We start from the raw sequence: 13,691 nt of genomic DNA on the forward strand, positions 1-13,691 counted from the left end.
CTAATTATTGAAACTAATACCATCCTTCAGCCCAATGCGCCTCGCATGCTGTAAATGCTTAACCCTGCTCAGTCCCTTCGTGAGGGGATCTGTCGGGTTCTCATCTGATGATACCCTCTTAGCTACGAGGAGTCCTTCTTCTATTCGATGTATGATGAAATGGTATTTTCTGTCAATGTGCCTAGATCTCCCGTGATCTCTCGGTTCCTTAGCCAAAGCAACCGCACTTTCGCTGTCACCGAAAATTTCCATTGGCTCTTTTATAGCTGGTACAACTCCAAGGTCTCCGATGAAGTTCTTTAGCCATATCGCCTCCTTAGCTGCTTCACTTGCTGCTATGTACTCTGATTCACAAGTAGAATCAGCTACTGTCTCCTGCTTGGAACTTTTCCAAGTAATTGCCCCTCCATTTAGGATAAAGACCTAGCCTGACTGAGAGCGGAAATTATCCCTAACAGTCTGGAAGCTAGCATCGCTATATCCTTCCACTCTCAAGTCATCACTGCCTCCGAGGGTAAGGACCCAATCCTTAGTCCTCCGCAGATACTTGAGAATGTTCTTTACCGCTGTCCAGTGTGCCTTGCCAGGGTTCCCTTGATATCTACTGACCATGCTCAAAGCAAAAGCCACATCAGGGCGAGTACAAGTCATAGCATACATGATCGAGCCCACAGCGGAAGCATATGGTATATGACTCATTTCAGCTATCTCAGCCTCTGTACTCGGACTCTGAGTCTTACTCAGCTTGGCATTACTCTGGATTGGTAATTCTCTTTTCTTGGATTCTTGCATGCTGAACCTTTTCAGCACCTTATCCAAGTAAGTACTTTGACTAAGTCCAATTAGTCTCTTACTCCTATCTCTCAATATCCTTATCCCTAGGATATAGGCAGCTTCTCCAAGGTCCTTCATAGCGAAACACTTCCCAAGCCAGGTCTTAACCTCCTGCAAGGTTGGGACGTTGTTTCCTATGAGAAGTATGTCATCCACATACAACACCAAGAAGCTAACTATGCTCCCACTAGCCCTGACATACACACAAGACTCATCCTCACTCCTAGAAAAGCCAAACTCTTTGACTTTCTCATCAAAGCAAAGATTCCATCTGCGAGATGCTTGTTTCAATCCATAAATGGATTTATCAAGCTTACACACTCTATTAGGGTATCTTGTATCGACAAAATTGAGCCATGTAAACATCCTCAGCCAACTTTCCATTAAGGAAAGCGGTTTTGACATCCATTTTCCATATCTCATAATCATGAAATGCAGCTATGGCTAACAATACTCTAATAGACTTAATCTTAGCTACTGGTGAGAAGGTCTCATCATAGTCAACTCCCGGAGTTTGAGTAAAGCCCTTTGCAACCAGTCGCGCTTTGTAAGTATGTACCTTCCCATCAATGTCGGTCTTCTTCTTGAAGATCCATTTGCACCCAACTGTCTTACGACCTGGTACATTGTCAACCAAGTTCCAAACTTGATTGTCATACATGGACTGAATCTCGCTGTCCATAGCCTCCTTCCATTTAGCAGACTCAGGGCCTGCCATGGCTTCCCTGTAATTATTAGGTTCATCCAAATCTATCAGTGTACTATCACTAATAAATGTATCACCTTCAGTGGTGATGTGATAACCATAATAAAAATCAGGTGTGTTCCTCACCCTAGTGGAACGTCTTGGAGGTACAGACTCATCTATCGGATCAACAGGAGTTTCCTCCTCAGGTTGGTCGATAGCATTTGAGGTTCCTTCACCACTTGACTCTTGAAGCTCTTCAAGGTCAATTTGCCTCCCACTGTCCCCTTGGCTTATGAATTCTCTCTCACAAAAGACTCCTCTTCTTGCTACAAAGACCACATTATCACTGGGTCTGTAGAAGAGGTAACCAAAGGATCTCTGTGGGTAGCCGATGAAAATACACCTCTCACTTCGAGGTTCAAGCTTATCATGAGTCTCACGCCTCACAAAAGCTTCACAACCCCAAATCTTGATGTGGTCCAAATTGGGAACTTTCCCAGTCCACATCTCGTGAGGTGTTTTGGCAACCTTTTTAGTAGGGACTAGATTAAGGATATGGGCGGCAGTCTCTAAGGCATACCCCCAGAAAGAGATTGGTAACGAAGCTCGACTCATCATGGAACGAACCATATCCAGCAAGGTTCGATTGCGCCTTTCATCTACACCATTCAACTATGGTGTTCTGGGAGGTGTCAATTGTGAGACAATCCCACATTCCTTAAGATAGTCAAGGAACTCAATGCTAAGATACTCTCCTCCCCGATCGGAACGGAGCATCTTGATGTTCCTGCCCAATTGATTCTCCACTTCATGCTTAAACTCCTTGAACTTTTCAAAGGTTTCTGACTTATGCTTGATTAAGTAAATATATCCATATCGACTGTAATCATCAGTAAAAGTCACATAATAGCGATTAGCATCCCTTGTAGCAACTCTGAAGGGCCCACACACATCCGTGTGTACAAGGTCCAACAAACCTTCACCCCTATCACAAGTACCTATGAAGGGTGACTTTGTCATTTTTCCAAGTAAACAAGACTCGCAACTATCACCTGACTTGAGGTCAAATGATTCCAAGACTCCAGCCTTTTGGAGTTGGCCTATGCGCTTCTTGTTAACATGTCCAAGACGACAGTGCCACAAGGATGCTTTATCCAAGCTATCTGAAGAATCAATATACAACACATTATTTCCTAGATTGTCTACAACATTCACGACTTCATATACACCATCACAAGGTAATGCTTTAAAGTAGAATACATCATTGTAATAAACATTAATAGCACCATTTTTATTATCAAATGAAAAAGAAAAACCTTGTTTGTACAAGCCATGAAAAGAAATAATATTTCTCGCCATTTCGCGCGAGTAACAACACTTATTCAAATCTAACATTAACCCATTATTAAGCAATAAAGAATAAACTCCTATCTTGGTAACAGGTGATGCTTTCCTGTTGCCCATGACTAAGTTTATCTTCCCGTGCTCCACTTGCTCACTTCTTCTTAGTGCCTGCAAATCAGTACATATGTGAATACCACAACCTGTATCAAGCACCCAAGAATTAGCATTAGATGAGTTATTTAGACAATATTGTGTAAATACCTGCATGGGTGGGTTTAACCTTCCCATCCTTTACATCTTGCAGATATTTTGGGCAGCTTCGCTTGAAGTGTCCCTTATCCTGGCAATAGAAGCACTGTGCTTCCTTTGGGTTTGAAGAAGGAGTAATGGGACCTTTCTTTGTCCCACTTGAAGAGGAACCATCAAGAGTCTTACCCTTGGTACCCTTCGAAGGGCTTTTCCTCTTCTTACCCTTTCCCTGCCCAATAGCCAGAACAGGGGCTGTTGAAGGAGTAGAAGTAGCAACCGCTTTACCCTTAAGGCCATTTTCAGCTGTCCTTAAGAGTCCTTGAAGTTTGCTAAGTGTGACTTCCTCCTTGTTCATATGATAAGTCATACGAAACTGATCATAACTTGGAGGTAAGGAATGGAGAATGATGTCAATCACCATTTCCTCAGGAAAGTCAACATTTAGCTTCAGCAACCGGTCAACGAACCTTTGCATCTTCTGTAAGTGACCGGTGATGGGTTCACCATCCTTCATCCTTGCGGTTATCATGGAGGAGATGATTTCATACCTCTCCTGACGCGCGCTCTGATGGTACCTTTCCATCAGATCCAGGTGCATCTCATAGGGGTAGAAATCTTCATAGGATTTTTGAAGTTCAGGAGTCATGGTGGCCATCATGATGCATGCTACTTTAGTAGCATCCTTTTCATGTGCAACAAACTCCGCAAACTCTTCAGGAGTAGCAGTGGCTTCACTCACAACCTTAAGCTCCCTATCGAGGACATATTCTTTGTCCTCATAGCGGGTAATCATTCTGATGTTTCTGATCCACTCATTGAAATTGGATCCATCAAAGATGACCTTACCACACAAGTTCATAAGGGAAAAGGAGCCTGTTGGGTTTGAGCCAGAAGCATTGTTGGAAGACATCTGAAAGGAAAGAAAGACAAGTTTCATTAGATTAGGAATCCTTAATAATTCACCCAAATGAAATATTAAGGCTAGGATCCAACAAACTATTTATAGTTAGAAGAGGGATGCCGTAATCCATACTATAAAATATTTGAAGGTAGGTAAATGACGATTTACCAATTTCCACCATAAGAATGAAATATTTTATTATTAGGTTTTAGTGGTTTTGAAACTCCTAGATCTTTTGAGATACATTGAACTTTTCAATGGCATGTTTGAATCTCGATTGTGCCCTCTCAAGTTTGTGACTGGGATGCCGAGGATCACAAACAAGGTGTGAATAACCATACAAATTGACTTGGTACCCTCAACAATATTACCTAATCGATGTGCTGGTTAACCACACACGCTCCACCGATCTATAATAAAGTCAAGTTACCCTTTGCGACTCTTACTAGCCCATGTTAGTGTGCCGGTTAACCACACACGCTCCACTAACGACTTGGTAAGGTACAAAGTGTAATTTTATGGGCTAGCACCAATTTCACATTTTCCTAAAGTAACTAAGATTGGGAATTTATAATGTATAGTTAATTTATAATTCATTATACTTTTAACGAGTATTTAAAGTCGTATCCTACCCGTTCGGCTAACGACCCTCCACCGATCAAGGAAGCGGTGGGTGAGAGTGGACATCCATTAAGTCACCATTTTATAGGCAACAACCTTATACCCCTCTTATAGACCGGCTTCGTGAATGAGGCCTACTAACGGTAAGAATGACATATTCTTATACATATCTATATAATAAAATTATAATAATAGTATAAGTGTTGATTTTTAAACTTTTTAAAAATCTAAGGTTTAATTTGGAATTAAAGTATTAAAGTGTAAGACTTTTCAAATTCCAAAACTTGAGGGCAAGATTTGAAACTATTCCAAGTCTCTTCAATTTGTAACTTATGAGTTTTAATGGTTCATAAAAATGAAGACTCTTCATTTTATGAAACCTCTTTAGTTCTTTAATCATAATTAAAAGAAGTGACTTTTGGTTATCCATAACTTGAGGACAAGTTATGGACACCATCATAGCCATTAAGATCATGAATTAAACACACATGGAGGTTACACATAATTCCTATGATCTTCTCAACTCATATGAACACAAATTCATGTCAAGCAATTTCAAGAAAATCATATAAACATATACAATACTTGAAAATTGATAAAAGTCATGTAAAATGGGGGAGAATTGTAACATCCTGAAATTCAGGTACAGCTATTTAACCCTTCTCTTTTGTCAAATTGTCAAAGTTAGCCCTTGAGTGAAAAGTTGTAGCAAATGAGTACGCTGGGCGTACTCAAGAGTACGCTGCGCGTACTCATGCGCTTGAAATGGACGCGGACCCTTAGAGGTACGCTGGGCGTACCAAGGTTACGCTGGGCGTAACCGGCCCAGATGCAAAACCCTAATTTAGACTTGAGCCCTATATAAAGAAGGTTATGGCCTTATCCTCAGCCACCATTTGAGTGAGTGAAACCCTAAAAGAGAGCCAACCTTCGTTCTAAGCTTGTGTGAGTGTTTTTGGAGCTAAAGTGCCTTTGTGTGTTAGTAAGGAAGAAGAGGAGATTCTTGTGGAGGCTAGAAGTTGGAGTGCAAGCCTTGGATCTGAGTTCTACAGAGGGAAGAGCTTCACTTGGAGGTATAAAGTTCAAAGCTTTTCTTGTTATTTTGATTTGTGCTTCATGGACCATTTCTAAGGTTAAAGTCCCAAAGGTGGAGACTTTATGAGCATAAAGGACTCCATAGACCTAGATCTGCCCCTTTTCAGTGATATATGAGTTATAGATCCATAAAGTTTCCATCTTGGTCGTTGTTATGAAGTCATGCTTGAGTTATGAGCTTTCTAGAGTTGGGAAATGGAATGTTATGGGTGTTAGTGACTTGTCCAGCCATGCAAAGGCTTAAAGTCACCAACTTTATGGATTAAGAGGTTTAGAAAAGGTCAGATCTAGAAGTTGGACGTGAGTCTTAACTGATTAAGACCCTAAAAGCTAAGAAGTCTATAATTGGGAATTACGCTGGGCGTAATCCCAGTACGCGCAGCGTAGGGGGTTGCATTCCCCGATTCTGTGAGGTTGCCGGGTACGCCCAGCGTACAGGTTTGGTACGCCCAGCGTACAGGTTTGGTACGCGCAGCGTAACCCAGAGAGTTGATGGGTTTTGAGCATTCTAACACTTCCTAAGTGTACATGCAACCCTAATAACCTTGAATCTATGTTTTCTCTATATACATGCAAATTTCTTTTTCAAGGTTATTTCCTAACTAGCATGGCATGGGGATTACATAAAACATAAAAACTAGTAGAAATACATACCTTGTTGTTGCTTGGATTCCTTCAAGACTTTGTGAGCCTAGCACCCCAAATGTTGTGCCTCAAATGCTTCACACAACACCACAAGACTTGGAATAACTTGAGAGAATACTTCTAGCACTCAAAATCGGTTATGCCCTCTCTAGTAACACTAGGTCACGATTTTGCTAGCCATAGGGTTCCTTTTATAGTGTTGTCACAATTAGGGTTTACACATGAATGCCCTTAATTGTCATGACTCTTGATTTCCCATGACCCATGGGTTTGTAACTCCCATGAACTATCCATGGAGCTCCAGATGGTTATAACCAAACCCATAAACCATGGATCATTAATCCACCATAAAAGAATTGATGATTGTCATAATCAACCCTATATATTTAATTAGTCTCACTTTGATCACCAAATTAATACTAGATTAATACTTGATCAATACTAATTAAATAATACTATTATTAATATATTAGGACTTATAATATATTAATAATCATAAGTGCCTTATTCTCTCATTTAGTCTATCCAAGTATTGCAATGTCATGCAACCCAAATGGACCATGCCGGGTCGGGTCAAGTACATACCAAATAAAGTTATGGATTTAGACACTATATCCAACAAGAGTTGACTTTTGTTGACTTTTAGGGTTTTGGTCAACATTTGGACTTTGGGTCAGGGAGGGGTAAAATGGTCTTTTACCCTTCTGTAGGATTGTAGAAAAGGGATGTAGTCTAGCCTTGAGAGCCGTTAATGATTTGAAATAATTACTTTATGTGATTAGGCGGGGCTAGGTCGTTGTTTCGAGATTCAGGGATATCGAGCATGTGAGTCACTAGACATCATACGAGGTGAGTCTTCTCACTATACATTACCTAGAGTGGTATCTATGTGTAGACCGGAGGGTCTTGTGTGCTATGTGTTGTATGAGATTATATGCATTGTGATATATGTATGCTATGTGTTGTACAAACCGGACCGGAGGGTCCAACGATATAGACCGGACCGAAGGGTCCAACGACACAGACCGGACCGATGGGTCCAACGAGCTATGATTGGACCAGAGGGTCCGACGAGCTACGGGACTGGGGGGGTCCCGCTGAGACACATCGACCGAAGGGTCGTATTATAGCCTCGAGTGGCGTATGTGTTGTATGTGGTATTCGGGGAACTCACTAAGCATTTATGCTTACAGTTGTTGTGTTATGTGTTTCAGGTACTAGCGAGGATCGCGGGAAGGCGACGACATGATTCGTACACACTGAGAGGATTTATGTATATGAGATCTTGGGACATGTCTTGTTTTGTTACAGTGGACACATTATGTTTTGATGATTATCGTACGAATGAAAGTATGTTTTAAAATGAAAAATTGTTTTGAAAATTCACGTTGTTACATATTGATACGCCAGAATACATGGCGAACAGGGGGAAGTATATGATGGCGCTCAACATCACAATCTTTGTGCTGATTTGATGGAGCATATCTTCAATACCCATCTGAATCTTGGTCGCTAACAATTTGTATATCAATGTGTTCAACGATATAGATGAAGAGTTGGACATGTTTGAATATCATGATTTAGGCGAGGATTCTAACAATATTATAACCGATGATGAGGAGTGACATACTATTTTAATATGTTTTAGGTTCGTTTGAATTTTAATAGAATATTTTTTTATTTTGAATATGTATTTTTTTAATTAATGAATTAATTTTCTTTTTATTAATTTTATGTAATTATTAAATTATATTTTAACATATTTAATTAAAAAAATTAGTGCGAGGTGCCAAAATTATTGGAATAATGCGCTAATAATATTTGTTTTTGGTTTTTTGTGTGGGGAAGGACCAGAGTGTGAAACTGAATACGAGTATTTGTGGAGGAAGAATTCTTCCGTATTTTCATATATCCAATAATCAACAGAGGAATACATTTATACAAGAAACAAAGAATAACAAATTATCCTAGTTTACAGCCTTAATGAAAAGATATCAATTTCTTATCTTATACAACAACCATTTCCCATGTTTGACCTTATCTACACCAGGTTTTGCTCTCGTCAACACAGAGACCAACTAACTAATATATATCGGCAATGAGAAGCCAAAATTATGGAAATTGATGAAGCAATTGAATGGTAGGAGGATTGTTGCGTAATAAATCAATAGAAATCTTTATTAATCTGACAGATGCAACATAGATCGTATACATTGATTCAATATCTGATAGCATGTTAAGATTTATGTATATAGATATTTGATATAACCAACATGCATGCATGCTTGAATCAAAACAGTAGTTAGTGTACACGTTTGTTTGTAGCATGTATATGTTTATTGTATTCGGCCCTTATGAGAGGCCCATACTGCCATACATCTGCCTTAGTCCACCTTGTGCGTTGACGAAAAAGTTTAAAGATTTGAAGTTCAATGAAACTAAAAAAGTGAAAGATGAGTCTGATGCATATGAAGTTTCTTGATATAACTTAAAGCTTGATCGATTTTCAGATCTCATGTATATTTTGTAGCTAATATTGATGATTTAGTAGATTAAACATATTGGTTATTAAACTTATTTGAAGAAATCTGTTAGTATAAAGTTGGTGGTGTATCTCTAGAATCTCTATATAAGCATAATACATGGGTGGTATGATGTTTCTCTGCATTTGATTTTATTCTCCGAAAACCATTTCTGCCTCCTACCACCATTCTCAACTGTCACTCCCTTTATGTTTTTACCAACGCACACACCACCACCCTCGCACCAGTGACCACTGTTAACCCCTGCCAGTACGACTATTCAAAATCTCATATTCGGTGATGGACATTTTTAGGGTTCTGGCCAAATAAAATGTTTTATACGTAATTTTTCTAGGATTCGACTATTCAGACCGAGATGTTCTTTGTTGGGATAGCTCTTTGGCCACCATGTATTTGATGAAATTTATGATTGTTGGAATCCTAAGTCGGTGAGGAACTTGGAGGCCAAGCAATTTTAGTTTATGGCAAGTTGGTCATAGTTTCATAGTCTAAATATACAACTTGGTATGTTAGGCTCTATATATACATGTCTATAATAAAGTTTAGGATTAAGAGAGATAGATTGTAATCAATCAAGGTTTTGAGTTATTTTCATATTAATCGAAGAGTAGTTTGGTTAAATATTGTTTTTGCAATCTCGTTTTCTAAGCTTGAATTGGTATCAGAGCCGGAGAGTTGAAAGCGTTAAGACCTAATACGTACATGTTGACAAGCCGGTCAACATGGCGGATGCAGGGGCAAACGAAGGAGCTGCTCCGGTGAAGGTGAAGGAGGTAGGATCGACTATCGTTGCATGTCCCATGCTCAATTCGACAAATTACACTGTGTGGGCACTGAGAATGAAGGTTATCTTACGAATTCACAAAGCATGGACCGTGATCGATCCAGGAATAGAGGAGAATGAAGAAAAGGATTACTTGGCAATGGGGTTGATTTATCAAGCAATTCCTGAAACTCTTATAATGCAAATCGGTGATGTCGAATCCTCTATAGCTCTCTGGGACACGATTAAGTCTCGTCATGTTGGGGCTGATCGGGTCAAGGAAGAGAGACTACAAACCCTTATGGCAGAATTTGATCGATTGAAGATATCTGAGTCGGAGTCAATCGACACGTTTACTTGGAAATTATCTGGAATCTCATCCAAGGGAGCAGCACTGTGGGAATCGATTGATGAATCAAAAATGGTGAAGAAATTTCTAAAATCCCTACCAAGAACAAAGTTCATACACATCGCCGCCTCCCTTGAGCAGGTCTTGGATCTGAAGACGATGGGCTTCAAGGATGTCGTTGGAAGGTTAAAAGCATATGAATAGAGGATTAGGGAGGAGGACGCTGATGAGAATGATCAATCAAAGGTGTTGTTTGTAAAGAAAGTCATCTAGTTCTCAGGGTGGAACGAAAGGAAAAGGGACGATGAAAGGGTTTAATGGGGCAAGCGGGTCCAAACAAACGAATCGAACCTTACATGGTGGTAAGTCTAATTCACACAAGCCTAATGCTGACCAGTCCAATTCGAATTCCGACCCAAACAAGAATAAAACCAAGAAGGACCGATCCAAAGTTATTTGTTATTGGTGCAATAAATCGGGCCACTTCGCATCTCAATGTCCGGACCGAATCCAAAAATTGCAAGAAAGTAATTTTACAGAAAGCGACGACAATGATGAGAATTTTTACACGAGACTGTGTTTTTTAAATGAAGAATAGGTGATATCGTCTCGATACGACTCACAAGATAGCGATGTGTGGTATTTAGATAACGGAGCAAGTAATCATATGATAGGAAATCGGTCATTTTTTTTTCGAACTTGATGAAGGCATAACTGGGATGGTTAAATTCGAAGATAATTCGTGTGTAAAAAAAAGGTGTTATGCTTTTCCAGGGGAAGAAGGGTCAACAAAGGTTGATGAAGGAGATTTACTACATATCGGATCTCAAGAATAACATCATTAGCCTCAGAAGCCGGGTGTGACATCCGGGTGAAAGACAACTACCTCACCATGCACGATGCTGACAACTGTTACTCATGAAGCTACAAAGAACTACAAACTGAATTTATAAAATAAAATTACAAACTGGAGTACCTATTTTCCTTCATTCGAAACTAAGTGAAGATACGTGGCGATGGCATGCAAGACTTGGACATATAAATTTCGATTCAATGAAAAAGATGTCTAAGAATGGTATAGTCAAAGGGTTACCCAAATTTGATCATGAGAATCAATTGTATGAATCTTGATTGGTAGGCAAGCAAACAAGAAAGTCATTCTCGAATATGACGACATAGAAAGTAAAACGACCATTGCAACTTGTTCATGGTGATCTATGCGGTCCGATCACATCGGCTACCAAAGGTCAAAACTGGTAAGTTTTCACACTAATTGATGAATTTTCACAATATATGTGGATTTATCTCATGAAAGAAAAGAGTGAGGCGGTTACACACTTCAAAAGGTTCAAAGCTTTGGTGGAAAATGAAATTGGAAAGTCTTTGAAAGTTTTTAGAAGTGATCGAGGAGGTGAGTTTACCTCTATCGACTTCAACACTTTTTTTAATCAAAATGGAGTCAAACGTCACCTTACCGCCCCATATTCTCCACAACAAAATGAAATTGTCGACTGAAGAAACCAAACACTTATAGACATGACATGAAGTATAATGAAGGAAATGTATGTTCCAAACTATTTATGGGGAGAAGCAGTAAATCACTCTGCAAATCTAATTAGTCACGTTTACATAGGAGTCCTTGGTGATACAACTCCATACGAAAAAATTATATAAAAGAAAGCCAAACTTAGAAAATGTTTGTATATTTGGGTGCCTAGCACATGCAAAAGTTGAACCGGTAAATCTAAAGAAGTTAGATGCAAGATCAAAACCACTAGTACATGTTGGTTCTGAATCGGGTACAAAATCCTATCGGCTACATAACCCGCCGACACAAAAGGTAATCGTGAGTCGAGTCGTTATTTTTTATGAAACCAAAGGGTGGGGTTGGCATAAAAAAGCAAGAACCAACAATGAAGAACCATGCTCATTCATAATACCATGGGACTACCCGGAAGATGAGGTGAACAACGACCAAGGAAAGAATGTAAATGACGATCCAATTGAACCAATTGAATCAGATCATGAGTTCGAAGACGAAGATAACTTTCAAGAAAATGCATAACCTAGTCCGGTCAACAATAACATGAACAATGTTCAAAACTGAAGAACATAGAGATTCGCGGGTGATTGTTGGAAACATAAGTCTATGAGGAACTTGGAGGCCAAGCAATCTAGTTTATGGCAAGTTGGTCATAGTTTCCTAGTCTAAATATACAAATCAGTATGTTAGGCTCTATATATACATGTATATAGTCGAGTTTAGGATTAAGAGAGACAGATTGTAATCCATCATGGTTTTGAGTTATTTTCCTATTAATCAAAGAGTAGTTTGGTTAAATATTGTTTTTGCAATCTCGTTTTCTAAGCTTGAGTGACTCACTTTTTTTGTTATCTCATCTTAGTTTTTCCTGTAGCTTACGATTTTACAACCAAATTTCATTTCAAATAACTGGATGGTTGTCATTGTTGTTCAAAATAGATTTTTTATCATTTAAAGTGCGATGTATGGCATGAGTTGTTTGAAACTCACTACATTGGTTACGGCGTCTCTGATCATCTTGACAATAACAATGAAAAACTCGGTAATGCTAAGTGGAATACACTACTAGAAAAAGACGCTTGTGCCTACTAAAATTTCTTTGGAATTATTTTAATAGGAAGTTCTCTGACGGATTTCCTAGAAAATATGAAAACTAGTTTTCCTCGGAAGTTCCTACGCATTTCCGAAATAATTCCTAACAAAGAAGAAAAAATGCATTTAAATAACAGTTCCTTGGCAATCCTTCAGAAAAGCCTATTTCTGAGAATTTTTCCAATGGAAATTTTCCTAGGAACTCTAACTTTTTCTAGTAGTAGTAGACTTAATTTTTCCAAAAATGTTATCACAAGCCAAGCATGGAAGACTCTCAAGAATTTTTTTTCGCAACAATAAAGACGTGAAAATTGTCTAACTTGGTAGCGAGCTCAGAAACATCACCATAGGCGACTCTTCTATCATGGAGTACTATACATGCATCAAGTCAATTGACGATCTTTTGGATAATATCGAATCTATGGTCAAAAACTTGGTAATGTACACTATCAATTATCTATCCCTGAAATCTGATTATATTGGTAGCTTGATTTGTCATCGTTCAAAGCTCTTGACTTTCTTAGAAGCAATATCCATGCTCTTTTAGTTTTATTTAAAGAGCAACGAATTTAAAAAGTTCAATATCATTCTATTCAAGCTTCATACACGAATTACTCATCGTCCCCAATTGTTTTAGCCAACGAGCATGCCATTAGTGCTCCATCGAACATCGAGGTGGTATTGGTGGAGTTCGGAACTCTCGTGGTGGTAGGCATGGTGGTAGAGGAAGCTTTGAAAATCACTTCACTTCCATGTATGCTCCTGTAATATGGGGGCTACTTCTTGGTTCCATACATGGGGGTTTCACTCAGTCGTTATATGTATTTTTCCCACTAGGGCCAAATTCTAATAGGCTGCTACCAGCACCAACCCACCAAAGTGGGATGTTTCTAGGCCCGCCCAATAGCATCAAGCTCATAGTAGTTTGGCATCAACCCACAAAATCATGGAGGCAACCCATCTCGATCAAGTCAGCAAATTAGAAGAAACAATTTTCCAAGTTAAGCCTTTTTACGGGTCAAAC

General features: G+C 39.1%; 1 protein-coding gene across 1 annotated transcript; it reads left to right on the top strand.

Annotated features, from left to right (window-relative positions):
- Window positions 1-9,642: 9,642 nt before the first annotated feature.
- On the top strand, window positions 9,643-10,236 carry LOC145139496 (uncharacterized). The gene has a single exon (XM_079073299.1). It carries the CDS (start codon window positions 9,643-9,645, stop codon window positions 10,234-10,236), a length of 594 nt encoding a protein of 197 aa, XP_078929425.1.
- The last annotated feature ends 3,455 nt before the right edge of the window (window positions 10,237-13,691 follow it).

The sequence above is a fragment of the Lactuca virosa genome, chromosome 9 (assembly GCF_052849685.1).
Source record: "Lactuca virosa cultivar CGN04683 chromosome 9, Lactuca_virosa_CGN04683_v6, whole genome shotgun sequence".
Lineage (NCBI taxonomy): Eukaryota > Viridiplantae > Streptophyta > Magnoliopsida > Asterales > Asteraceae > Lactuca > Lactuca virosa.

What these genes read in the sequence shown, in the direction of transcription:
- LOC145139496 (XM_079073299.1), top strand. Translation starts at nt 9,643, where the DNA reads ATGGCGGATGCAGGGGCAAACGAAGGAGCTGCTCCGGTGAAGGTGAAG.